This window comes from Colletotrichum spaethianum, assembly GCF_022836535.1.
Source record: "Colletotrichum spaethianum MAFF 239500 DNA, contig20, whole genome shotgun sequence".
Classification (NCBI taxonomy): domain Eukaryota; kingdom Fungi; phylum Ascomycota; class Sordariomycetes; order Glomerellales; family Glomerellaceae; genus Colletotrichum; species Colletotrichum spaethianum.
Window position 1 is genome coordinate 277,514 of NW_026054790.1, and position 27,038 is coordinate 304,551.

General features: G+C 42.1%; 6 protein-coding genes across 6 annotated transcripts; 4 read left to right on the top strand and 2 right to left on the bottom strand.

The window, feature by feature from the left end:
* Positions 1 to 502: 502 nt before the first annotated feature.
* On the top strand, positions 503 to 1,894 carry ColSpa_07779 (uncharacterized protein; the record flags this gene model as incomplete). The annotated part of the gene is made up of 2 exons (XM_049273991.1): positions 503 to 607; positions 680 to 1,894. The coding sequence occupies 2 exons, from the start codon at positions 503 to 505 to the stop codon at positions 1,892 to 1,894; spliced, it is 1,320 nt and encodes a 439-aa protein (XP_049129948.1).
* A 1,585-nt stretch (positions 1,895 to 3,479) lies between these two features.
* ColSpa_07780 (uncharacterized protein) lies at positions 3,480 to 3,929 on the top strand (the record flags this gene model as incomplete). Its single annotated transcript, XM_049273992.1, has 1 exon — positions 3,480 to 3,929. The coding sequence occupies one exon, from the start codon at positions 3,480 to 3,482 to the stop codon at positions 3,927 to 3,929; it is 450 nt and encodes a 149-aa protein (XP_049129949.1).
* A 15,574-nt stretch (positions 3,930 to 19,503) lies between these two features.
* Positions 19,504 to 20,640, top strand: ColSpa_07781 (putative oxidoreductase; the record flags this gene model as incomplete). Its single annotated transcript, XM_049273993.1, has 5 exons — positions 19,504 to 19,542; positions 19,608 to 20,045; positions 20,104 to 20,324; positions 20,391 to 20,537; positions 20,619 to 20,640. 5 exons carry the CDS (start codon positions 19,504 to 19,506, stop codon positions 20,638 to 20,640), a joined length of 867 nt encoding a protein of 288 aa, XP_049129950.1.
* Positions 20,641 to 20,943: 303 nt separating this feature from the next.
* On the top strand, positions 20,944 to 22,003 carry ColSpa_07782 (vegetative incompatibility protein HET-E-1; the record flags this gene model as incomplete). The annotated part of the gene is given in 2 exon segments (XM_049273994.1): positions 20,944 to 21,964; positions 21,984 to 22,003. The coding sequence occupies 2 exon segments, from the start codon at positions 20,944 to 20,946 to the stop codon at positions 22,001 to 22,003; spliced, it is 1,041 nt and encodes a 346-aa protein (XP_049129951.1).
* A 995-nt stretch (positions 22,004 to 22,998) lies between these two features.
* On the bottom strand, positions 22,999 to 23,388 carry ColSpa_07783 (uncharacterized protein; the record flags this gene model as incomplete). Its single annotated transcript, XM_049273995.1, has 1 exon — positions 22,999 to 23,388. One exon carries the CDS (start codon positions 23,386 to 23,388, stop codon positions 22,999 to 23,001), a length of 390 nt encoding a protein of 129 aa, XP_049129952.1.
* Positions 23,389 to 24,181: 793 nt separating this feature from the next.
* On the bottom strand, positions 24,182 to 26,215 carry ColSpa_07784 (putative bifunctional amine oxidase; the record flags this gene model as incomplete). The annotated part of the gene is made up of 4 exons (XM_049273996.1): positions 24,182 to 24,797; positions 24,857 to 24,901; positions 24,987 to 25,639; positions 25,805 to 26,215. 4 exons carry the CDS (start codon positions 26,213 to 26,215, stop codon positions 24,182 to 24,184), a joined length of 1,725 nt encoding a protein of 574 aa, XP_049129953.1.
* Positions 26,216 to 27,038: the final 823 nt, after the last annotated feature.

A 27,038-nucleotide genomic window follows, 5' to 3' on the forward strand; every position in this document is an offset into this window, starting at 1 on the left:
TCTCCTTTCCTTCTCCTCTTGATCCTCATTCCCTCTCATCCTTCTCCTTCTACTCTCCCATCTTCTGTCGACTCGTCGTGTCGCATCGCCAAGTTTCTCGACGCAGTCTTTTCTCCCGCTGCGCGACGCTGTCCAAGTATCCTCTTGTCCGACTGCCCGCTCTGCGCTGTGGTTATATTCCTTTCCTACTACACGGCCACTAGCCAATCCGGTGGAGTTTCGGTGACAACCAGAACCCTGGATAACGATTAACGGACACTTTCGACGACGACGAAACACGAATCTCTACGACTTCTGGATCCGCCACGCTCTCGATCCTTTTGTAACCGAACTCGAGAGCTGTAAAGACTGAAACGACTTGACTTTCCATGAGCCGACTGGTCTGGGCCTGAGGACTACTTGAGGACTACCAACGCTGTGGAGAACGTTCTGGGAGTAATTGGTAGCTTTGACTCTTCTGACGAGTATACTACGACGCCGTGAGACTACACGAACCCACATCATGGCCGATGTCAAGCCTCCCAGCGGCAAGCTGCCGTATGGCACCCCGGAGGGCGGATGGAAAGCGGTGCACACATGGAGAACCCCGGATTGGGTAGAACCGATTGTAAGGAGATTTTGAAAACTTTACCGCGGCGGCGGCGAGTTATCAGATCTTCGAGGCTAACAACAGCACTAGCTCATTGTTTCCATCATGCTGATCGGCTTGTACGTCAGCCGCCGGAAGAACTACTCGATTCTTCGCCGCGGCAATGCGACATACGAACCTCTCTTCGAAGAACGAGGCGACTCTCCTCGCATCTCGGACGACTCGTACGAACCCATCCGCACCGATGCCTACCCGCCCAAATACCGCACAATCTTTGGCTGCTTCCGCGTCAAGACTCCCAACTCGAGCCGCTTCGCGAGACACGTCCATTCGAGGATCCTGCAAAAGTTCCCCTTCCTCATCGAAATGTTCTACTGGGCCATCTCCTTCTTCTTCTACCGTATGACCGCTACCCTGGCCCAGAGCTACTACGGCAGCCGTAAGGCCGTCTGGGACGTTGCACAGGAGCATGGCCTGTTTCTGCTCGAGACCGAGGCCAAGTTTTTCGGCGAGGGCACCAGAACCGGCCCCGAGCGCTGGGTTGAATGGCGCGTGTCGCACTGGTTCCTCGAGGGTGCTCAAGTCGACGACTTCCGTGGCATCTGGCTGACCATCCTGAACCGCGGCTACTCGTTGATTCACATCCCCGGCACCGTCGGCTTCATCGCCTACTATTACGCCATGGCGCCCACTCATGCTCGTTTCTGTACCGTTCGCCGCACCATGACCTTGCTGAATATGTGTGCCTTTATCATCTTCATTTTCTACCCCTGCGCACCGCCACGGTTGATGCCTTCCGAGTACGGCTTCGTCGACACGGTCAATCTCGAGAATGCCGAGAGCGTCTGGATGAGTGGAAAGTTCGTGAACAAGCTGGCTGCCATGCCGAGTATGCACTTTGGCTACGCATTCGCCATCGGCTGCGTCTTCGTTGCCGACTCGGCCATTCTTAACTTACTCTTTGGGCGCCTGCGCAACTACCTGCTCAAGGATGACTTGGACAAGTCGCTGGATATTGATGACGTCGAGTTGAAGGAGATCCAGGAGAACCGCAAGCGTTGGAAGAGCTGGGCCATGTTCGCTTTCGGCATCTTCTACCCGAGTTGGATTCTGCTGACCATCGTCGGAACGGCCAACCACTACCTTATGGACGCTTTTGTTGCTACCTTCTGCGCATTGATGGCCTACCTCTGCAACCGCGCCCTGCTGGTATTCCTGCCCGCGGAGGACATGCTGCTTTGGGCCTGGAGGCTCGAGAAGCCAGTGCCAACCACCGGTCGCATGAAGAACATTGCGGTGCGGTGAATGGTGCCGAACAAGAGTGTCGAGAAGAAGCGTCCAGGCAATATTGAAATAAAGAATTGCCTAGCTGATATGTTTAAAGCATTGTAGAGGCGTTGGGAAAGGACCTCGTTTAATTTTGCACGACAGGCCGAAACTGTGTGCTATGTTAGCCCTTTTAATAAGAAATCTTCGCTGTTCAATAGACAAGCCTCCCATGCTCCGCCACCAATGACTGTTGGAAGCAGTGACATTACTAGCTGTTGTCTCATTGACCGTTCGTATTCGGTGGATCTGGGGTCGGGCCTAATCGATGCATGGTGATCTCGGGACATTCTTTGGCTTTCTTTACCGGCATGCGGAAATGGTAACATTGACCCTGCAGACTCGCTGCCCGCTATCATTTGCTCAAGCCGAGACATCCGTGCCGCTTAACCATCTCGTTTGCTGCGGGAGAGCTGCGGAAGTCGGCGGCCGAAGGTACCGTGGCCCGGGATCTTCGGTTCCATCTCAGTCCTCCTGTGTATGGACTGAATGGAAAGTCTCGATTGTCGCGGCCTGAGGGCGCGTGCTGATTGCGATGGAGTATTGCGATGGAATATTTCGATCGGCTGGGGTGAATTCGGATCTGTCGCTCGCGGGAGAGTTCCCTCGACCCATGGGGTTTCTTACGAGTGAGGCCGCGGGCCCCGTGAGAAAGCGATCCCATGTCGGGCTGGGCCGTTCTTCTGGCCCTCCATGGAGGGCCTAGCTCATTTTGGCTCCTTACCATAAGCTTGACTTGGTACCGATAGCTGTGTTTAAATTGACGTTGGCAAAGCAAGCTAAGCGAGGATGCTGTTGCTCATTCGAAGATTTTTGTCTGTCTGGCCTGTTCTTATCGAGCCTGGTGCGAGGCGAGATCAAGGTTTACAGCAAAAAGCAACGCGCCGTTAGCTGTCAATGAGACGGTACGTACCTGTTAGCCCAATGAAGCAAACCATCGATAGTTCCCGTCATCTGTAAGACGGATATGCATATTCGAGTGACCATGGCTTCGACGCTGCTGATGCGCAAGCAGTAAACATACAAGAGCCTGCGATATTCTGGCAGACTTTGGTTGTTGTCGCTTGCCCTCCTTTCCGTGGGCCACGTTCGCTTCATAAAGAATCAAGAAATGTGATAGTCGGCTGACGGTTGTGGATGGGTACACGATGCCTAGGCCACGATGCGACCTATCGCGTCCGGGCCCAACACCACGTGTGATTGTACCCACTGGTGGTTTGGCGTGCTCATCAAACATCAGGCACGTGGACGACCGGTCCCTAACCATCACCCAGAGATAACGGATATGACAAGAGATGGCAAAAGCCTTGTGTTTCCTGGATCCCGTGCATGTCCTTGTACATTGGGAATCAATGTCTTTGTGAATGGCGCTTGTTTGCCTCCCACTGATTCTTGGCAGCGAAAAATAGCCTATACCAAACACATGTATGTTTCTGATCTATGTTACTGGTCAATGTAAACCTTTCTGTATATAGGGCCCTGGCGGCATCAGCCATCGAATTCAGCCTCTTGATAGTTGTCAACAACACCTCGTCTCAACTTACTCTCAACAGATAGGGACACAATGATTGACCACAGTCCACCTCCATCCACGCCCGCCAGCCCATCGGGCCGTGGTGATCAGCCGCAGAATTACCTTCGCATCCCAGGCCTCCTTTTCGACAACGTCCCAGCACTAATCCCGCAAGAGCACTCTGCAGCCCTCAAGTTTCTCCAGCCCTCCGATGTCGACCTCGGCATGTCATACGGCGAGTACTACACCCTTCTAGAGCCTTTTGACCGTGTAGCCCGCAAGCTCGTCGATGTGTTTGACTACTGCATCCAGGTTCTCAGACACGGTGCCGAGTCGGTCGCCCTGCCTTCGCATTCTACCTTTACTAATTCATACTCCCATGATTCCATCTTGGTCCTCCCTGACTTTTGGGACGGGTTTTTTGACCAGGTGCTTGATTGTCTGGGTCACGCTGGGGAAAATGTTGGTCTGTGTTCGCTTGATGTCATGTGGATTGTGTGAGGAGTCGAGAAGAGTCCGAAAAGAATAATTAGTGTACTGCCTAGTCTCAGATCAAGGGTCAACAACCGTGATGGGTCAAGCAAGCAGTCTGAATGGGTGTGTGTGTGTGTGTGTGTAAGTACAAGAGTGGGTTGCTGCAGGGAGAGAGTGTGGGGTTCAAAGGTGGTGTCCATGCTGACTCATCCCATCCCTTCCCACCACGTGATAATCCCTTCCCCGAAAAAAAGGATAACGTCCTCGTTATCGCTCTCAATATCATCTAGTTTCTATGCCTATAATTCCAATATGTCTATTCCGTTTCCCGATTCTAATCTATAGTCCCTTACTACCATTATAAGTCTCTATTCCTAGTCATCATCCCTTATGTCTTTAAATCATAATCCTTTGTTTTATATTAGTTCTTTTGTATAGTTTTACTATTGGATGTTTATGTGGTAAGTGATGATATTAGGGCTGCCTTAGCCATTATTCCAGTTGTCATTATTGGTGTTTGTAGAGCTGGGCTTGTCAAGGTGAGTCATAGGTTTGTTAGTGGCGACGTCAGGGTTGTCCTAGGCTGTGGCGGTACTAGGCTACTTGTCCTAGTTGGCGACAATGTTAGGCTTGTCCTAGTTGGTGATGATATTAGGCTTGTCCTAGTCAATAATAATATTAGGCTTATCCTAGGTGTTATTAAGGTTTGTATAGTTAGGATTGTTAGGGTGAGTCTGGCTAGGGTTGTTGAGGTTTGTGTTATTAAGCTTGTTGAGGTTTATGTTATTGGGCTTATTGATAACCTTGAGTTGATTGTTGGTGGTATTGAGCTGGTTGATTGATTTGGGCTTATTAAGGTGAGGCTGGCTAGGCTTGTTTGTATCTATGATTTTGGAATAGTTATTATTAATAAGGTAAGATTGATTGCTAGTAGTGTTAGGCTTGTTGATAACTTTGAGTTGTTTAGCTGTATTTATTGTGTTAGGCTTAATAACCTTAAGTTGCTTGTTAAGGTAAGGCTGGTTGGTGTGCTTAGGCTAATTATTAGTAGAGGGGGGTTAATTGTTAATAGGTTTACTGAGGAGCTTTTTGGTTTAGGTTTTGAGTTTAGTGATAATGTCTAGAAGTTTAATACTAGTACTTATAACTAAAGTAAGTGCTTTGTCTGTGTCTATGATACGTTAAGTTGTGCTGATAGGGGTAGTACTGATGTTGGTCTCTGGGTCTGCCTTTGTGTTGGCTGTGATTTGAGCTATTGTGCGTTTGGCTTTATGGTTGTATTTAGGCTGGTCTATGTTATTAATACCTGGCTTATTTGGCTTTAGTTTGTTGTCCTAAGATTTAGGATAAAAAGAAGCTTAAGTTTAAAAGACTAAGACTATATAAAAGCGTTTATAATGTTTACTTTTGTAGTTTTTGTAGTTATAGAACTTTTTGTATTTTTGTTTAAGGTATTTGCTATTTTTGTATTTAGTATAAATTATGTTAAATCTAGTCTTTCTATAACTAGTTTCTCTTATAGCTTAGTTAGTAATATGCTAGTTATAATAGCTAATTAGGTGATTTACTTAGGTGTTATTAGCTATAGTGGTTTAGCTATTTCTATGCTTTTTCTACTTAGAGGTATTAATAAGGTAGATTATAAGGCCTTTAGCTTAGGTTACTGTAATAGCTATATAGGGTTTCTGTAGAACAAAACCTATTCCTTGTAATCTAACTGTGTCTATAATAACGATATCTACTTTAGCGCTTATATTGTTATTAATAGATCAAATAGTAACATTTGCCTGTATATTATTATTAGCGTTTAAGGTATTAAACGCGTCTTTATATTCTTGGCGTTATGTATTATATACTATAATGATTATAAGGTTTTTTTGTTGACTTATGTTATGTGTACTAGGGAAACCTTTTCTGAAGAGCTGGAATATAAGTTATATTATATAATTAATGTTGGTGTTATTTAGCTTAGATGTACCTAATATTAACTTAGTTCCTTCATAGATATTAACTATAAAAGAGTTTATTATACTTTTAATGTCCTAGTTATTACCTCTTATGACTTGGTTTCTGAGGTTTATGAAGAAAGGAATAAGTCCTCCTAAGCTATAATAGATTATTATTTCTTAGTTATATATTATTTTTTTAGCCTATTTTGTAATAAATCTAATATTGTATTAATTAATTATGATTTTTGTTGTAATAGCTCTAAGCTTTTTTATTTAGTGAAGAACAAAGGTAGTGTGTTGTGGTCTAAAGGTTGAGCACTAATGAGCCTCTGTGTCTCCTTTGCTGTTCATATTAAGGCTCTTGGATATAGGGTTGAATTGTTGTGTATTACTTGTTGTAATGACTTAGGTTGGCTTGAAGAAGGCTATAGGAATATAGAACTGGGATTCTGGTATTTGACTGGTTTTATTTATGAAGATAATATAGGGGTTCTATTTGCCTGAATTGTCTTGCTTAAGCTTGGATGTGTATGTAATAGAGCCTAATGCGACTAGGGTACTTATAAGAATGTTGACTTGTGTAAGTGTGTGAGTAAGTAGGCGATTTGCTTGAATGATGAGTGTTGTCTTTTGTTTGTCTGTTTTGTGGGTATTGGCTTTTAGTGCGTTGAATTCATTGAAATCCTGGTTATTTTTTGTGATTGATAAAGTGATATTGACAAGTGAATCTGTGTAGGTAAGTAGGTTATCTTGTTTAGTAGCGTCTTTGATGTCTGTGATGACCCTGATTACCTAATGTTAGGCTTTAGAGTGTTAAGGGTCCATGGCTAGGTGTACTATTTGGCTGTATTTGATTTGTCTTGTTAATGCGTAGAGTATGCGTTTGTGTGTATATGCTTTAGTTATTGTGGAATTCTGGTATATAGCTTTAAGTTTATTTGTTGTATTATTATAGAAGTCGTTACTGTGTATTGACTATGCTGTGTTATACTTGTTGAGTGCTTTAAGGAGTTTGATGCTCTAGGTAGTCTTTCCTGACCCTAGGCTATTAGTATAAAACGTTATGCTTACTAGGTATTGTGTGATTAATTTGTTAAGTTCTTGATATGGACTATTAGGTGTGGTTTCTGTGATATAGCTTTTTAGAGTAGGGAAGATTGTGGTTATGTCTTTAGGAGATGCTAGTATGTAGGCCTTTCTAAGGTATTAGAAAGTAGTATCCTGGAAAGTACCTGTGTTTGCTGAGGCCATAGCTTGGACCACGTTTATTTCTGCTTTTATAGTGGCTATATTGGCTTTATAGGATATGGAAAAGGTAATGTTCTTGTCTTAGTTAGTATTATTAGATATTATAGACCTTAAATCTCCTAGAAGATTTAGTTAAGGTAATTTAAAGGGTATAAGTAGTATTACAAAGTGTTTAAGTTAGCTTTGTTTATATAGAGTATGGATAAGTAAGTATATCTTTGAGAGATCTGTCTGGGGTGGGGTTTTAATGTATGTGGTGTGTTAGTGGATGCTGTTAGTGTCTTAGGGGAGTTATAGAGGTGTTTGTTGAAAAGATTGTATGAGGTTATTGACTGTGTTGTTGTCCTGGACTTATAGGAGAGGGTAGAAGAGCTTTAGTATTCTCTTGGTAATGTAGATCTGTGTGTTGTCTTAGGGGAGATCTTAGGGAATGCTATGTATGGTTCTGAAGTTTGTGTTGATAGGTCTTATAAAGCTGTCTATAATAGTGATGGTTAGGCTAGTATTTTGTGCCTTAGTATGCTTAGTTTTGGCTTCTTTGTGTAGTTGCTGTAGTTAGGTAGCTTTTTTAAGAAGATATTGTATTGTTATATGTGTATTATGATCTAGATCGTCTTCTTTAGTAGGGGGAATATAGTGTTCTAGCGTTTTGACTTGTATTTTGAGTGTTAAGGGCTGACTAATATTAGGTAATAAGGGCCTGGTGTTATTATTGATGTTAGTTACCACAAGGTATTAGTGGATAGTACTATTAATAGGGATACTATAGTCTTTGTTTTGTGTGTCCTAAGCTAATATTAGGTCTAGAATAAAGAGACCTTTGAGTTTATGTTGTTTAATCTTAAGGGTAACTATAGCGTTTAATTTGTACTCTTTAAAAGAGGATATTTGTAGTATAAGAAGATATGTTTTGTTATTATGAAAGGTAATGTAAGATGCGTTTAGGGCAGGGGGTTATTCCTGGTTGGCCTATATGGTCTTTTATCTAAGTTATCTAGGATTATTGGGGTTAAGGAAAAAGGTATTAGTTTATACCTATTATGTTATAGAGTTAACTTTAATGTAGTTATACTTAGTCTTAAAATGATTAATCTATTTGCTTAAGATTGTCTAGTTAGGTAAGGTTAGGATTATGATAGTGCGTCAGGTTATATTAGGAGCATTAAGTAAATTCTATATATTAATTATAAGCTGTTTAGTGTACTTAGTAGTTTTGGCGTTATCCTTGTTTAGAGTTAGTAGGCAAACAGTGTGCAGCTAGTAATACTACTAATGGATAGAGAAAGTGGTAGCTATAAAGCTATAGATTATTATTATAGTATTAGTAGGGTCTTTCTTGAACAACTTGGTGATGTTATTGTTATTCTGACTATGTTAGGTAACGTTGGGGGTTCTAGCTTATGTACTGATAAGGAGTTCCAAGTAGAAAGCTATGTGTGTTCTGTTATATAAGGTGTATATGTATTTGATCCTTACTTTTAAAGGATAGGTTGCTTCTTGGACATATAACATAGTGGTTCTAATAGCTGAAGTTAGGTTGCTACTAATTGCCTTAAGCGCTAATGGAGTGTAACCCTTAACCTTGCTGTTAATAGCTAGGACACTAGTAATGGATAGAGATGTGAGGGGAGTGGCGTTTAGTTGTCTGATTAGGCGAGGTCTTTTTCCCTGGGGTTAATGAACAATGCTGATGTGTTGTAAGTTAGTTGTGTTAAAGGTCTATGGGCTATCCTGAGGTTTTTTTGGCGTATTATACTGTTGATTGTTCTCTTGACTGTATTGGTTATTTCCTTAGTTGTTACTAGGCTTAGTTGTCTATATAGTGCTTTATTTATCTTGTTTTATAGTAGTTGCTGTGGTTATGTTGGTTTGTTTGGTTGTGGCTATGGTGATTTAGGCTAGAGTAGATATGTTAGCTTGAGGTTATGTGTTCTTTGTTTTAGTACTATAAATGCTAAAGAAGAGAGCTATGATAAGGTTAATAGTGGATTTTTTTTATTTAATATAATTTTTATTAATGATTATAATAAGTTAATAGGTGTATTCTTAGATGGATTTTAGTTGGTCTTTTGCCTTTTTGTTATTTATGTTAGTCTTATTGCTATGGATAGTAGTAAGGATTTCTTTTTATACGTTAGTGAGCTGTGCAAAGGTAACAGCTGCTTTTTGGATTTAGTTGATTAAGTAGGTTAGGCCCTTTTTTGTAGAGGACTCCTTGGCCTTCGGGTTGCTAGTAGGCGCGATTTCTGCTTTATTTGTAGTAGAATTGATAAGAGTAGGTAATTTGTTCTAAGTGTTGTTAACTATGTTGGCTTAATTAGTTAAGGTAGTTGTATTGTTCTAGGAGTCCTTATTATTTTGTGTGGTAGTAGTTTGGCGTTAGTAACAAGTAGTTAAGTTAAAAACCTTATTTATGTCTAGCTTATTATTATTAACTTTTGTGTCCTTAAGTTCCTTATTATTATCTTTCTTTATATCTTTTTTGAGTTCTATGTATATATTGTAGTTAAGAAAACTGTTATTGGTTATATTGTGTGGATAGGAGTTGTTAGTGTCTTAGACATCTGAGATGAGGTCTTGATAGGACTCTGTGCTATTGCTTGATATTATGTCTATTGCGTTTAGGGAATGTAGGAGACTAAGTTTAGTAGAAGTAATAGGGTAAAGTGCTGATGTGAAGAGGATAAGGGTGTTTGCTGGTAGAGGGTGTGAGTTTGATGGAAGTAATAGGTAATAGTGAGTTGGTTTTTGTTAATAGAAAAGGTATAGGTAGAAGATTTTTTGATAAGTTATGAAAAAGTTTAGGTGAAAGGAATTGTGTTTATATGTAGAAAGTAGGGGAAGTTGTAGGAATTTATGTGAAAAAGGAGTAGGAAGGTAAAGTTTAATGTTAGTATTAATGCTGATAGAAGGTATATCTAATGTTATATAGGTTATATACTTTCTATAGAGAGAAATTGAGGATAATTAGTTGTAAAAAATGTAATTAAGCCTTAACTGCTAGAAGATACTTATAACTAACTCTTCTGGTTAAGTTAGATGTGTTACTAGTGTAATAATAATATAGTATTCTCCTTTAGTAGCGTATAAGATTATATTGCTAACTATGGCTTATATTGCTGTGTTTTATTGTTTTCTATATATAGCGTAGTATTGTTAGATAAGTCGTAGAACGTCTTGTTTAATAATGGAGGCTAGATGCTATATAGAGTTATTATATTTAAGCTATTTAATAAGATACTGGAGTTTACTATTATATCTCTTATAGTTAATAATATGTTTAATAATGAATTTCTTTTTCCTTTATGTAATAAGTCTTAGTGATTATGCTGGACGTTAGAATAGATCTGTTTAGGCAGGTTCTAAGTACTTAATAGAAATTTCAGGGTTTTATTTAAACCATAGTGGTAGCTTAATATAGTATTTAAGAAGATTAATAACTTATTTGATTTTAAAGGGTTTCTCTTTTATATGTAAGAATTTGGTTTAGTTGTTAAGATAGTATCCTAGGAGTCTTTTTTTAGCTAGTTTAATGTACACTATGTTGTTTATTTATAGGTCTGGTGATGTGTAATATGTGGTGTTGTAGTAAGTTTTTATTTTAGTAAAGGAGAGTTGTGTTATGTCTTATGCTTTTTGTTATAGTTAGGCTTGTTAGTTATTGAAATTTGTAGGAGTTTAGTTAGTAGGGGAAAGGAAGGCTTTTGTTGTGTGACTAAAAAGAATTTTGTAGAGTACTTGTTGTGTTATTGTGGATATGGACGTGTTGAGGTAAGCTAGGATGTGGGGCAGGTATGCTTCCTAGTCTGTGTGGTTAAGGTGAGCTCTGATTGTTGCTTAGAAGGCGTGTATTAGGGTTTGGATGCTGTGTTTTGCTTGTTTGTTTGCTTGATGATAGTATGCTGCTGAGACCTTGATGTTGATGTTTGCTGTGCGACAAAGGGAAACCTATAATGTAGAGATAAGTTTAGGATTAATATTGGAAATAAAGATGTCTAGTAGGCCTTAATCTAGATAAACTTGTTGGATGTATGTGTTTGCTTATTGTTTTGTTATCTAATTATTATTACTAATGATAGTTTTAATGAATTTGGATGTCTTGTTTGTGAGTAATAGGATGGCGTTATGTCCTTTGTGAGACATAGGGAGAGAGACTATGAAATCAAGATAGATCATGGATAAGGGAACCTTGGGTACCTTGATTGGTTATATGTTGCTATATGTGAGTTGTTGTGACGGTTTGGCCTTGGTGTATTCTGGGTAGGCGATGATGTAAGTGAGTAAGCTGTGGTGGAGGTTTGGGAAGAAATATGTTTATTGCAGAAAATGGTGTGCCTAATTGATTCCTGTATAAGCTTGATTGTTATGTATAGCCTTGTATATGTTTGGTATTATCTTTTGTAGGATATAGAGTTGTTGGTTGTTCTTGTCTTGGAAGTATAGGAGCTTGTTAGAGGTTTTGATGAAGGAGTGGAGCTGAGTTGTGTTGTTGTTTGTTATTTTGTTGTAGATCTGTTAAAAGGTAGGGTTAAAAGGGAGGTTATTGATGACTTTCTGTCTAAACTTGTTAAATATTACAAGATCTATAGTAACGCAATCCTTGTTTCTGTTGTTATTTAAGTTATGCGCTGGGATAGTATTCCTAGGCTCTAGTGGGTCTGTCTTTGTTACTGCTTGCTTTTGAGTTGTAACATATATTTGCTGTATACTGTTGATGTTGGGGTCTGTTGTCCTTAGGCTAGGTTGGGCTTGTGTTGTGTAGGCTGGGCTTGAGGGCAGGATGTCTGTTAGTTTCATTACGTGTATTAGTAAAGGTTTAGTTAGAGTAGGTCCTTTTTTGTTGTTGGTATTGTCCTCTTTGTTATTTATAAGAGATATGTATGGTAAGGGGTTAGACACTAGTAACCTTGATAGTGCGTTAGCGTTGGTGTAAGCCTTACTGGGTTGGTGTTAAATGGTTAGCTGATTTGCTTACTTTGTGAGATTAAGTCTTTAGTTTATTAGTTAGTAGTGACCTTTGGGTTTGCTTAAGCCTATGGTCTAGAAGGTGTCTTGTATAGCTGAATGGTTAGTAAGGATATATATGGTATTGTTGTTGATATAGTGTTTAAGTTTATGTAGTGCTTAGATAAGCCCTAGAGTCTCGATTTCAGTAATAATGTAGTTTGCTTTGGCTAAGGATAAGGTTTAGGAGATAAAGAGGATAGGCTAATTTTTGTTATTTAGTTAGACTTAGTATAGTATTACTCTAAGACCTTTATAACTACTATTAATATATAGAATAAATAGTTTATTATAGTTAGGGAAAGTAAGTTCTGTAGCTTGTGCTAGTTTCTTTTTTAGGTAATTCTATGCTGTTATTGTTTTAGTTTATAGGAGTTATTACTTATAGTTTTTCTTTTTATAAGCTGCTTTCTTTGTAGGGGATATGTTGTTAGAGATTGAGAGTAATAGTAGTAGTTAATATTGGCCTACAAAGGTGTTATGCTGTGGATTCTTAGGTAATATGTCTTAGAAACCTAATATTTTGATTTTATTAATAGGGTCTATAATAGTTGTAAATTTGAAGATAAACTTGTAATAGTATTTTATAAGGCTAAGGCTATTTTTTAGGTTATGTAGAGTTTAAGGTATATTTAATATAAGAATGGCTTTTGTTTTTTTTTTTGTGGTATTAAGTCCTAATTGTAATATAAAGTGGCCTAAGGTTTTAAGGCTTAGTTAGGTAAAGTAATACTTTAAAAGAGAGAGGGTATACCTTAAGTTCTAAAGGATAGTAAGTGATAGCTATAGATGTTCTAAGTATTCTTTTTTTAATTGTAAAAAGATAATGATATTATTAATATAGACTAGGATAAATTTCTATAGGTAAGGTCTAAATAGGCTCTTTATTTAATGTTGAAAAAATGCTAGGGATGAAGTAAGACCTATAGTATTAACTATAAAGCGTTTATGTTCTTAATGTAGTATAACAAAGGATTATTTTTATTTGTCTTTTAGGAGGATATTTTGATTATAGAATCTCTTAGTAATATCTATGGTTAAGAAGATTATATTGCCTTAGAGAAAGCCTAGTATTTTGTTCTGTTGGGGTAGTAGGTATATGTTAAAGAAGATTTTTGTGTTTACACGTCTTAGATCTATTATTATATAAGGCTTAAGATTTTGCTAGATAATGAAAGCTGAGGTAGCTAAGGGGTATAGTTTGCTAAAGGGCACCTTTTTGATAATGCTTGCCTCTATAAAAGGGTTTAAGATATTGTCTATTATATTCTTGTCTTTATAAGATATATTATAAGGCTATTAGTATAAGTTACTGATGTTAATATTAGGCTTGAAAGGAATTAGTATTTTTATGTTGTTGTTAAATTTGCTTATACTTAGTTAAAATAGGTAATAGTATTTGTTTATAATAGCTTGTACTATGGCTTTATACTCTAGTCCTTAATGGTCTGAAATATCTGCCTTAATATAAGGTAGGTCTTTATTATATGCTTATAGTATGTAAAAAGGATAGCTATTTGGATATTTCTTGTTAATAGAGTTATCTTTTAATCCTTTTATACTAAGGAGGTCTTTTAGTGAGATAATAGTACTAGAATTAGTAATAAAAGCCTTGTGGTCTGTAGTGTTTATGATGTGATGTAGAGATCTGAGGTGTTGACCTTTGTGTATGAAGAGGAGGGCTGATCTGAAGTTTGCAAAGGGAAGTGTGTGATCTTGTCCTGTTGTGACTGTGTGGATAAGGGAGCTGTGGGAAAGGCGGCGAGGGTCTGAGAACACAAGGGGGTGTATAAGGTATTTATGTGGGGTGACTAGGAGTGCACGATATCTGACTTAAATGTTGAGGCTGTGTTCTGCTGGTATGGAGTAGTCTTGAGCAGTATAGATCTGTATATCTTGCTTGTTGTGTGGATGTTGCTGGGTAATAGATGTAACTGGTATCTTATAACTATTGGAGATAAGATGATTGTTCTTGTGCTAGTTACTTTAATGGATGTGTAGGGAATATGTGCGCAAGAAGTGTAGTCTAAGGATAAAATCGCAGAAGAGTCTATTAATAATATAAACTGGGTGTTTAATATAGAAGATGAAACCTTTGAGACCAAGGAGATAGATAGGTAAAATAACTTATAATTCTACTGTTGGGCTGCCTTGGCCTATGCCTTTAAGTAGGAAAGGTTTGCATGGTTCAGGTTCTGTGAGGGGGAAGTGTTTCTGTAGGTATTCCTTGTTAATGAGGGATGGGGCAGAGTATATGTTGAGTAAGGTGACGTAGGGATGTTTATTAGGTGTGTGGACAATAGTATAAAGGTGTATGACGTTATTGAACTTGTAGGGAAGTCTATTTATAAAATATGATGTTTATGTATTAGTATAAGTATAAGAAGGAATATTGTTTTTGTATTTAAGATCTAGTAAGTTTATAGTTTGATTAACTAAGAGCTTTTTTTTGTTTAGGTCTTTTACTTATAGATTTAGGTTTAATAAGGGAAGGTCTGGTGTGATAGTAGGTGAAATGGGATTAGGTGTAAGAGGGGTAGCTGAAGTGTTAGTTAAAGAGAAGGATTTGTTGTTAACTATAGATATTAATAGGTTAACCTTTAATAATGTAGTAACTAAGATAATTAACTGTAGTGGTATATTAATGATAAGTAACTTAATAGTAATGGTTTTTGTTGTTAATTAAGAATATAGAAGTAAAAGTATATTTGATGTTTTAGGTTTCTTAGTTATAATAAGAATGTCTTTATAGAAGTTCTTGATTAGTAAGTTATATTCTGCTATTAGTGCTTGCTAGGGTTATTTACTAACATAAGGTCAGAGTAGTTGTTTAAGTAGTTATTAGAGTAGTAGCTAGAGGGAGTTTAGGAGTAAGAGCGTGAATGAGACTAGGATAAGTGACTCTAATACATAGGATAGGTGTTGACCTAAGGGTAATAATAGTTGTTATATAGGCGATATTTTATTTGTAGACAGTAATTGTTATATAGGCAGCGTTCATTGTGTGTGCGTTAGAAATCATCTTGTTCTTGTTCTATGTAGTCTTAGTAAGCTAGGGTATCCTCTGTCTTAATATCTGCTGTTGTAGTGTTGTGTAGGCTGGTTAAGGCAGGTTCTTTTGCTTGTTTATTAGAGCAGGGACAGCATTCTTCCTGACGTAGGCAGTTATTATTATGGCATAGGTAGTTGTTGTTATAACGTGAATAGTTATTATTATGGCAGGAACAGTTACTATTATAACGTGAATGACTGTTATTATAGCAAGGATAATTGTTCTCCTAGTAATAGCTATATAAGGGGTTATTATACTGTCTAATGTTGTAGTTGAATTGTGAGTAGTAAGTACCATGTTTATTACGACGGTAATTGTTTCTGTAAGGGTTATAGTTAGATTGATGATTGTTGTGAGGGTAGTGTTAGGTATCCTGGTTGTTGTGGTAATAGCGTAGTGTATCTAGTCGTTTAATATGGCGTGTAAGTTGCTCTTGGGCGTTGTGGTTGGCTTTCTAGTTAGCTCTGGCTATATGTTCTTTGGTTGTGATCTATGACTTAAGATCTTGAAGTATGTTTTAATATAAAAGGTTAATTAAGGCAGTAAGGCTAGGATCTATGCCTAGGACAACATAACAGCATTAAGTGTCCTTATTAATCTTACTAGCCTTATTATATAAATATATCTTTTTATTAAAGTATATTTATAATAAAAGCTTATTTTTATTAGTAAAGGTGTGTTTAAGCTAGTCTGCTTTAATGATTATAGCTCCTTAGTCTTTCTAGAAGTACTCTTAAAGAAGTTATTTCTAAAGGAATAAATTAGTTATTATATTAAAACATTGGTACTAAGGAAGTGAGTTGAACTAATCTGCCCCATTAGTATCCTTTGACAGGATGCTATGGCCCAAGGTGCGTGTAACTACTTCCTTACTATGTGTTGTAGTGAGGTACTTGATCTTGCTTATGAAAGAAGAGATCAGGGTCTTAGTGCTGTTATAGGTAAAAATCTTGGCTTTAAGCTTCTTAGTGTGAGTTGAGCTCTGGTTAAATGAGTCATATTGTTTGCTGAAGGGACTGTTGTGTTAGTGACGCTACAGAGGATCTCGTCTATGTAAGCAGTCCTTGTGTGGTTGCTTTCCCTAGTCTTTGGACGTCTGATGATGCGTGGGATTAGCTATGGATAAGACGTAGGGTAGGAAAGCTAGGTTAGGTTAGGTATGTGGTTAAGGTATGTAGACAGGGTATGACAGGCCAGGTTAGGGGATGTAGTATGGGTTTACTAGGGATAAGGGATATATAAAAGTAGAAGGGTGTCTGGAGATTCTTTGGGTTTAAGGAGAGAGTTATAGTTAAGCTTATTTTTGATTCCTGTTGTTTTGTTGTAAAGTCTTAGGGTCTTTGCTATGTGGATAAAGCAGAGGAGAGATACTTCTGATTTAGTGGTCTCTAGGCTTGTTTTCCTGTTCTTTATCTGGTCTTTAAATCATTTATTATATTATAGTACTTAGATATATAAGTAAAGCTTAAAGGATAGCTGATGACTTATCTCTAAGGCTATTGTTTACTAAAGCTTAAAGATTATTATGGTTTTTAGTGGTAAGGGAACGTATTGCTTAATGTATATAGTCCCTTATGTTATTTAAGACGTATTGTTTTTATTAAATGAATTGATTGTTTTTTTATTGACTGTTTAGATAATGTAGAAGAGCTGTATTTATAAGGAATTGGATCCTGGTAATAGGGCCTAAGTTACTGGTTGCTATGGTGGGGTTTTGTAGGTGGGTAGGTTTTGTAGGAATAATAGGGCTAGGATAACTTAACTGTGATTTGTGTTGGTGAGATGGTCTGGCCTTAGAATCTCTTATTTTGTAGGGGTGTTGTAGGAAATTGGTTTTTTGTTTTTATATAACTAGAAGCTTTGTTAGGTAATGTTCTTTTTTGACTAGGGAATTAGGTTTAGAAGGCTAGGCTACTATTCTAGGGTAATCTGGGTATAGGTAATGGATCATGGGGATAGAATTGGTAGATGATAAAGGGGAATAGGAGGGAGGATAAGGAGAGATGGGAAGAAGGGGGATAGGTGAATTGAAGTGAGTTTTTTAATTACCTGGGATAGGCTTAGGTGGTGTAGATGGTTTGGATGTTGAAGGTTAGGAGAGAGAGGTGGGCTGTGCTAGTAAGGAAGAGGTTATTTGTGGTGCTTGTTAAGATAGTGGAGAGGGGGAAGTTGTTTGATGTGGATGAGCTGAGATGGGAGGTTATTAAGAGGAGGTTGAAGTTAAGTAAGTAGGTGATGTTTTTTGTACTCCTTGTAGTTTAGCTAAAGGAAGGGTCTGATGGTTAATTTAATGAATGTGGGAAGGTTATGCTATGGTTGTTGATTTAGGTAGGTAATGCCTAGCTAGAGAGGTTGCTGTTAAGGTGTTAGTGTTTGCTGAAGGGGTTATTAATGTTATGCTTATAGTTGTTTTTTAAGGAAATTATGTTCTAAATTTTTTATTAAAAAGGGTACTATTTTTTAGAGCTAGGCTCTAAGGATTAGAAATTTCTGACTGATCTGTTCTTTTCTTGTAAGTTTTTATTGATGTGATGATGTGTTAAGGGTATATTACTTGTCTGTTGTTGTCCCTAAGTGTGTTTCTAGTAGTAGTAAGAGTAATAGGTGTTGATTTGAGGATAGAAATTGATGGTGATAAGTGTGTAGGAATTGAATTAATTGAAATGAGATTATTGTTAGTTATAGGTGAGATAGGGATTGATGCTGAAGTAATAGGTGTAACTGGTTTGAGAGTGATCTTGATAAAATGGCCTTTTTTATCTTAAGGTTATTGGTTCTGAGGTTACTACACGTGTATTTTCTAATCTTAACTTATTACTATTGTTTGTTTATTTAAGGGTATTCATAAGCAAAAAGTATACTTATATGGCAAAGTTTTAGCTATTTTAATAAGATACTAATTAGATTAAGATAAACTAAGCTGGTTAAGGGTAAAAGGGGGTGTTTAGTAGTCTTTGCTACTGAAGATATTGCCTAGGGACTGATAATCCTTGCTTCTTAGGCGGATTAATTAAGGTACTGCTTTGGGGTAGGAATGCTGATTGTCTTGCTGGTGTTAAACTGAGGTTTTTTTGAGGAAATTGATAGTTGTTAAATCATTAACGAAAAAATCGATTCTTGATCAGCGAGGAGGTTATGTTACTATGTGAGGAGTTGAGAAGAGTCCAAAAAGAATAATTAGTGTACTGCCTAGTCTCAGATCAAGGGTCAATAACCGTGATGGGTCAAGCAAGCAGTCTGAATGGGTGTGTGTGTGTGTGTGTGTAAGTACAAGAGTGGGTTGCTGCAGGGAGAGAGTGTGGGGTTCAAAGGTGGTGTCCATGCTGACTCATCCCATCCCTTCCCACCACGTGACAGATTGTGTATCTCTACACGCGAGCGTGGGAGAGCACGAGTAAGGCGTACATGACTAACGGGAAGGAATATTGGCGCAGGGCGAATATTCACCACTTCCATGATTTGCTAGGGGAGTGGTCTGGGATGTTGAAGGATAGGGGGCTGAGGTGGATTGTTGTTTTTGGTGAGCTATTTGGGACTAGACAGTAACAAATGCTTTTCGGTAAAGTTACACAGGTAAGGTGTTGGATAAGGTAGGTCTTTTCCGAGTGATTGTATATTTGAATAGAATCACGTTAGATATGTGTTTGCGTGCCATAGTCTTTACAGTTTTGTTGGCGTTTGACCACGAGGATAAGTCACTCTCTGTGAAGGGGTTTGACATCGAGTAGTTACATTCGGCAGTAAATAAGCGAGATGAAAGTAAATGAGACTCCATGATGCTGGGATACAGGGGCTATGGCCTGTTGCCTGTTCACAACGTATAAATGAAAATGGGAAGTGAGATCATAGTTACGGAAAGATTTAGAGGGCTTCTCATCTCGGAGCAGCCGGCTCTCGTCCCGGGCCGGGCCGTGCCCATAGACAAGCAAAGAATGTATGGCATACAAAGTACGGACCACGGTGCATCAAGTTCCGATCACACCAGAAAGGGAGAATGATTGTTGATAAAAAATCGCACAAAAAGAAGTGCGGAATTTTCCTGGAAGGGGACTTGTAAAAATCAATGGCAGTCGAATACATATAGATTTGTTCGTCCGATGAAGTCCGAGTCCACACTGGCTGCCGGAGATTCCATGACATGCTTTCGGAGACCGAAACGGGGGCGGACGAAACCCCACCGGCGCCCCTCTTTCCAGCGTGATGTCACGGCGGGTCATATGGCAACGACGAGAGACATTCATACTTCTACCTCTTCGACTCCGAGACTTGCTCCGGAAAATTTTCTCGACTCACTCGACGATTGGAAGATTACGACTGATAGCTTCAAGTGAGACGCTCGTCGACTAACATGGCTCCCAACAAGTACACCCTGGCCACCCGGCTGACTGTGAGCGCCAACCTCGAGAAACGGACCCTGGTGGCAAGCCATGGACATGCGCTAACACCCTACAGCTTGCGAATGGCAAGACCATCCCCCAGATCCAGCTGGGGCTGTACATGATGTCCGGCCGTGAGGTCACAAAGTCCGTTCCCTGGGCCCTGGCTGCCGGCTACCGCGGCTTCGATTGCGCGCAGATGTACCACAACGAGAGGGAGGCGGGTAGGGCGATCCGTGACTTCCTGGCCAGCGGCGAAAACACCCAGGGCCTGAAGCGCGAGGACATCTTCTACACGACCAAGCTGGCGAGCAGCAGCGCGTCGTACGACGCCGTGCGCAAGTCCATCAAGCAGTCCGTCGACGTCTCCGGCCTCGGATACGTGGACCTGTTTCTGCTCCACAGCCCGTACGGCGGCAAGGAGGCGCGGTTGACGAGCTGGAAGGCGCTGGAGGATGCGATTGATGCCGGCGAGGTGATGATGGGCGGTGTCAGCAACTACGGCGTTGCTCATGTGAGTTTTGTCGTGAATAGCTCAACGATGACGGGTGACATCTGACAAGGATGCACAGATTGAAGAACTGATGGCTTCGAAGCCTCGGATTGCCCCTGTCATTAACCAGATTGAGGTTCACCCTTTCAACACACAGACGCACATCAGGGAGGCGTGTGCTAAGCACAACATTGCCATTGAGGCCTACGCGCCGCTGGCTCGTGGAATGCGCATGAAGCACCCCAAGATCCTGGAGCTGTCCAAGAAGTACGGCTGCACTCCGGCTCAGCTCTTCGTTCGGTAAGTATCATGACTGAGTAGCCCCGCGTATGCAGCTTGCATGGTTGCTAACAACGATATGACCAGGTGGTCGCTGGACCACAACATGATCACTCTCCCCAAGAGTGTGCGCCAAGATCGTTTGATTGAAAACGCCAACGTTTCAAACTTTGAGATCTCCAAGGAAGATTTGGATGCTATGGATGCACTTGACGAGCACTTGGTTACTGATTGGTAAGTCACAAAAACAAACCGTCATCTGCTCGACCTTGTTGCATGCGCGACAAATAGACCGTAACTGACAATCTACTCTAGGGACCCGACTGAGGCACCTTGAAGAGTGTATGTGATGGTGAAAAGACATGTGCGGGCTCAATTTAGCGTTTTGTAGAATTCATCCTGGTCCAACATGCGTGATTCTCTGAACTGATTTCAGGCCATTGGGCCGAATTCGATGCATATGCAGGTGCCTCGTTTGGGCAAAGGTAAGCATAAAAGTCACGTGGCAACAGATTGCGCCTCAACCAGGCTTCTTTTCAGCTCGAACAGGCTTCCTCTTATTTCATTGTAATCTGTGGAGCTGGGGCAAAGCTCCGCATATTTGGTCTTCAGCGCTCAGTTCCAACCCTACTTGCTTGCAATGCGGCTCATTAACGCCAAGACGCTGCAGTTGCAGGAGTTCTTCGCAGACAGACCAAACTATGCCATCCTGTCGCATACTTGGGGCGTGGAAGAGGTCACTTACCAAGACATGCAGGCCGACAGGGCCCTTATTCAACACAAGACGGGCTGGAAGAAGATCGAGGGCTGCTGTGCCTTGGCTCTCAGATGTGGCTTCAACTGGGTGTGGATCGATACCTGCTGTATCGACAAGACATCGAGCGCGGAACTTTCAGAGGCCATCAATTCCATGTTCCAATGGTATCGACAAGCCAACGTCTGCTTCGTCTACATGATTGATGTTCCGCGTCTGGCGTGCGCGCCATTACTGACGTTTCACAATATCGGCAACTTTCAGTCCGACCTTGCCAGCTCGGTGAAGGAAGACAAAACGACGTTCATGAGAAGCCGTTGGTTCACCCGCGGCTGGACGCTCCAAGAGCTTCTCGCCCCGCCCCTCGTCGAATTCTACACGTCGGATTGGTCGTACATCGGTACAAGAAAAGATCTTGCCGACATAATCGAGGAGCAAACAAAGATCAGCAAGGACGCCCTCAAGTTCAAGAACTTGGCGCGATTCTCCGTGAGGACGAAGATGCAGTGGGCCGCAGACAGACAAACGACGCGCGTCGAAGACATTGCTTACTGTCTCTTGGGGATCTTCGACATCAACATGCCGCTGCTCTACGGGGAAGGCAACCGAGCCTTCCGTCGACTCCAGGAAGAGATATTGAAGACCACCGAGGACTACAGCATCTTTATTTGGTCGTCAACCGGTCTCCGAACTAGGGTCGAACCGGGGCACGCGCCGGCACTTGCAAGCCAACCTGCGGATTTTGAAGTCTTGAGACTCGATGCAACGCACGTCCCGAAACACACGACGCATGATAACCTCAAGGGATCTGCCCGCCAGATAACCATCATCGCTTCCAAGAAGCCAAAAGACCTCTTAATAACTGAATCCCATACTGGTATAGGAGAGCCCTTTTCTCGTGCATTTAGTGAATACTCGGAGTTCAGCCAGCAGCAAGGAGGCTTAACTTTCTCTCCACCCTCAATGTCAGCACGCGGGATCTCGATCACCACATTTACCAACTGGGAAGAACGTACCGGGGAGCCTTGTGATTGGCTTGCATGGACTCTTCATGAGATCAGAATCGATGGCACCGACTATGGCATTTGCCTTGATATACAGACAGATAAACAGCCACTAAATCCAGGGATCAATGCGTCTCGGAAATGGCCTGGGTGGCTTTGTTTAGTCCCTATGCAAGCGGTGCGGGACTTCAAGCCGATGACGTTCCACCTTCGGGCTGTTCCCCTGGTAGCCAACCAGCAGTGGCGGACGACGTCTATAACAACGCCGGTACTCAGGCATCAGAAGGCCGGACTGAAGTTCAGCAAGACGAACAGGGTTGCGGCGGCCATTGCCCAGACTTATCCACCGTTGAAAGTGGAGATGATAGGGGACACGTATAACTTCTGGCATGGACTCAAACAAACAGAAGTTATGGCTTATGGTCGCAGGCACGTCTGGGCGTTTGTTATCGAATTCAGCCAACATGAAGGAAGCCCGTCTATCTGCGAGTTTATTGTCCTATTTGGGAGGCAGCTGCGGGAAAACGGATCGTGGGCATGGATCTGCGATGCTCTACCTATCCCAGCGGAGGGTCGCTCTCAGATAGCACTGCGTTCCCTTGTAGACCAGAAGAACAATCAGGAAGAGTTGCGGTGTGATTCAAGCGCACTTTGCTCGTTCGACTGGGGCGCGGTCGGAGCTGTGGTGCGGTCGAATAGGACGGACACTCACTGGGTCGTTGAGGTGATGATCCATCATCAGCGGTCTGTCTGATGGCCTAGCGGGTGAAAAGGCTCGGAATAGGCTTGGTCTCACGCAATGATGACAACACATCGCCTTTAAGAACGATTCGACCGCAAACCGTACTACGATACTATAAAGAAACGTCTCGCGGATGCACGGCGAATTCGAGTCCCCTGACCCTGCGAGTTTGAGATCCGTTTGGCGAACAATGTTCTATTTCCTCATGATTTCCCTCAGAGCGTCGACCTCGGCCTCTTTCCTTGCGAGTTGCAGTTTAAGCTGATCTCGCTCTTCTTCTACAGCCTTCAAGGCTGACTCCAATTCCGCGATACGGTTGCGGCCCTTCTGCCGATATCGCTGAGCAGCAATAGTATTGCGCTGTCTCTTGATGGCGTTGATGGTGTCTTCAACGAACGAGCCTGTCTCGTTGACCCTGGATTTGACGCTGCCACTTGATGGCTTGGGCTGTAGATCTTCACTAACTGAATCTTGCATGCGTTCCGCGTCGGTCCCGCCGGGGCTGAAAGGTGAAGCCCACTCGGAGGTCTCGTCGTAGGTTAGCCTTTCGGATGTTCCTTGATGGTTGAGCTGGAAGTCACCCATATGTCCGGCGAGAGGTATGTGATCATCTGCGTGTGGTAGGTTTGAATACAGTAGCAGCAACAAGAGGGGTTGTGAACACGTACTGTGCGGGTGTGTTGATAGAGAAGGCATGGTATTCATCTGACCAAGGAAGTCATCGCCTCGGCCATTGCCTATTTCATTGTGCGTAAGACCTCTCTCACGCTGAAATTGAATCTCAGGCACCTCATATAAATCAGGTTGGGACCTAGAGGCAGGTTATAAGTTAGTGGACGAAGCTCCGCGCTGGATTCTGAGGCATCTCCGCCCAAGACGAACATTGGCTCGAATGTATCGCAGGGCGGCGACCAGGCTGGCACGCCAATGTGGTTTAGACTCTTTTGGGTGTTGTTATCGGAAGAGGTCTAGGAAGTTTCGGTGAAATCCGATGTAACGATGCGATTCTTGCATTGCCATGGATTCGGACTTGATTGGTTCTTCCTCAACACGGAGAGGCAAACGGCAGGCTAAAAGTGGGCGGGTCTGCGAATCGGTGCGTGTGCTGGTTGCAGCGATGATCGGCCCAGAGAGGTATTGGAGAAAAATAAGTAAAAGAAATTTTGCTGGAAGGATTAGGCATATGAAAATGATGACCTGTGTCTTCCTCAGACAGCCGAAGAGTAAGTTAGAATCCTTCTGAAAAAGTTGAAAAAGGGGCTAGGCTTATGCGGTTATGGTCTTATTGGACGGGACTTGGAATGAGTCGAGATGGCTCATAATGATGCTTCTGCCTTTAACGATGTGATCTGATTGGTCCGTGCACACAGTAACTGATCTAAGGCCAGCCCTCTGGGGACCAGTTGTACCAACCCATATCGACCTCATCAATGACCCCCCACTGGTCGACGAACTGCTTCTTCTTGTCTTCCAAGCCCTCAGTGTCCAGGATTTCGAACACGGTCCTCCATGCGCTGTTCACGGCGCCGATAATCCAGGCGTGCCCAGAGCTCAGTGCCTCTCCACCGAAATGCATGTGGCCATCGGCGGCAGGCCTCATCAGCCAGGGAAGAGTGCTGCTGAACTGTCCTGGCCCAAAGATGGCGAATGCTCCATTCGAGTATGCCGATCCGTACCAGTCGTACACATGGTATCCATCGAACTGAGACAGAAGGTACTCATGAGACACGCCGTTAAGCTCTGCCAGACTTCTCAGGACCACATCCACCATGACATCGGCGCTCTCCGGCTGGTAGGGAGCCTGCGTCGTGGGATTGTGCGGGTTGAGGTAAGAACCCAAACGCGAGGCATCCTGTCCCCAGACGTAGCTGGCAATCATGGTTCCAGGCGCGTTTGGCACGTCAATTCCGTAGGAGGGGTATACGCAGCGGCGGATGGGCAGATCGGTGAAAGATTGACCGCCCTGGAATGGACCAGTCGTGAGGTTCTCCCACCTGAGACAAGGTCAGCGCAAAAAAAAAAGTGACATGTTTGACAGCAAGATTGTGCTTACCAGCGAGTCTTGAACTTGAAGCCAACTTTGGCCGAGGGATCGTAACTGTGTTTAGAAGCGTTAGCATCTTCAAGCATGCAAGCAAGGGATGATTGCCATATTGAGTCTCGCACTAAAGAAAAAGGCATACTTCAGTGTGCGGATGGCATTGTTCTCAAAGTAGCTCAGGTCCAGCTCTGTCATGTTGATTGCCTGAAGAGCGCCAAGCGGGACTGTCGAGATGACATGGGCGTAGCTATACTCTTGAGTGCCGTTGACGACAATCTTCAAGGTCCCATTGGGGCTCTTCTTGATGTCCGTAACTCTGTTGTGGAGGACTGGCTTATTCTTGACGATAAGATTCATGCCCTTCGTCAGCATGTCCATACCGCCATTGATGAGGGACCAGTCGCTTATATTGTAGCCGTCAAAAATCCATTGCTCCAGAACGGCCTGAGACATCGACATCATGTCGTAGTGACCAGTGGCGTCGTTGATAGCCTCCAGCCAGTCAATTTCGCTGTTGGCAAAGCCCTGGTCTAGGAGGAACCCTCGCACGGTCTTGGAGTCATACTCCATAAGTAGGTTGAAGCCAGCAGTGAAATCAGCCGAAAGCTTTTTGGTCATGAACTGGACTTGGTTCTTCCACAAATCACTTGCGGATTGTGTGTCGAAGCTTGAGTTGAAGATAGGCACGCCATAGCGATCGGGGGATGCTGAAGCGGGGTCTTGAATCAGGGAGGTGACGCCATTGTATCGTCTAAATGTGTTGTCCGCCTTGAAGATGTAGTGTTTTTTCAACCACTTGGTCGCGTTCGGAAACACGCTCGTTGATGTAAGGAATGAGACTCCATGATTTGTTGCCAATGATACGATCCATATAGGGCATTGGGGGAAATCGCATTGCTCCTACATCCTGTCGTCATATCAGCAGGTAAACGAAGAAGGTTTTCAGTTGAGGTCGCTTACATAGTAGTCATAGTATGCGGGATCGTTGGGCGTCGACTTGTCCCATGTTTCTTGATCGAAGTGGTAGGTGTAGATCCTTCCGCCAATTCGATCAGACACTTCGTGGATGTCGTAGTCAATTCCGAGGGAGTCTAGCAGAATGGCAGCGTAGAGACCTGCGGCTCCACCTCCGATGATGCCTACTTTCAGCGGGACGTCTTTTGGTGTTGGTACTTTGCTGGAGTTGGTGTAGCAAGAACCGTCGACAATCTTTCGGAAGAAGGCGGCGCGGGGATTTGCGGCAGCAAGCTCTCCGTCATTGCATATGTTCCTTTCCTCTAGCCGAGCTGGTTTAGATTCGACAGCGGGTAAGGCGAGTGTCTGTGCCAACAAAAGGGCAGCAACGAGCGTGCGGGGGTTAAGGAGTGGCATTTTTTTCTTATTCGGCGGTAGAGACTGAGATATTGCCAGTGAGATTGTAGCTTAACTAGAGTCAAACTCCAAGGAGGACAACGCGCTTCATATTCTTATATGTTTTCAGCTTTTGTCAAGTTACGTCAAAAAACAAAGCGCCAACTAATTAAGATCAAAACAACAATATCGAACCATCACTCAACCTTTCTCCAATGGACCAAATGAGTATCCGTGTCTCGAATTCAACCTGTGCTGAGACAACAGTGTCATTCCTCTCTTCCAACACCAGTTTCCTGCACGTGGTTTGCGAAAGCTCCGCATTGGAATGTTGATTATCGAAGAATTTACTTTTCACCAAAGCGAATGGCTCAAGCTCTATAAGGCGCACGGCGCGGGCCTTATTCAGTTGCGTGCCTCTCATATTACACTAGAACAGTATGGCTGAGTCTTACATACTTCCAAGCAGCCACAAACACTGCCTTGATTCCAGACGGAAACCAAAAAGCTGCATTTCCAATGAAACAGAACTGGGCGAAGTAGTAAGGGTGTGGTGACATGCAAACCCATTTCAAGACTCATGAAGCCTAGAATTTGTGGTCATCGTGGAATTTTGAGTACGTTCGTAAGGTTCATTGGCTATGAGTGAAATTAGCGTGGACTTCTTCGGGTTTCCTTGAAGTGAAGGAGAGAAAGAGGCCAGCGGTCATTACATAATTAACCCCGAAAATTCATCGCCTTATTGAGTACCTAGCAAGTCCGGGCTTGTCGCTTGATGAAATACCAATTTCTTGGGCTTGTGTAGTGGAAATTGCGATCTTGCAATGCTGCCACAACCTGACAT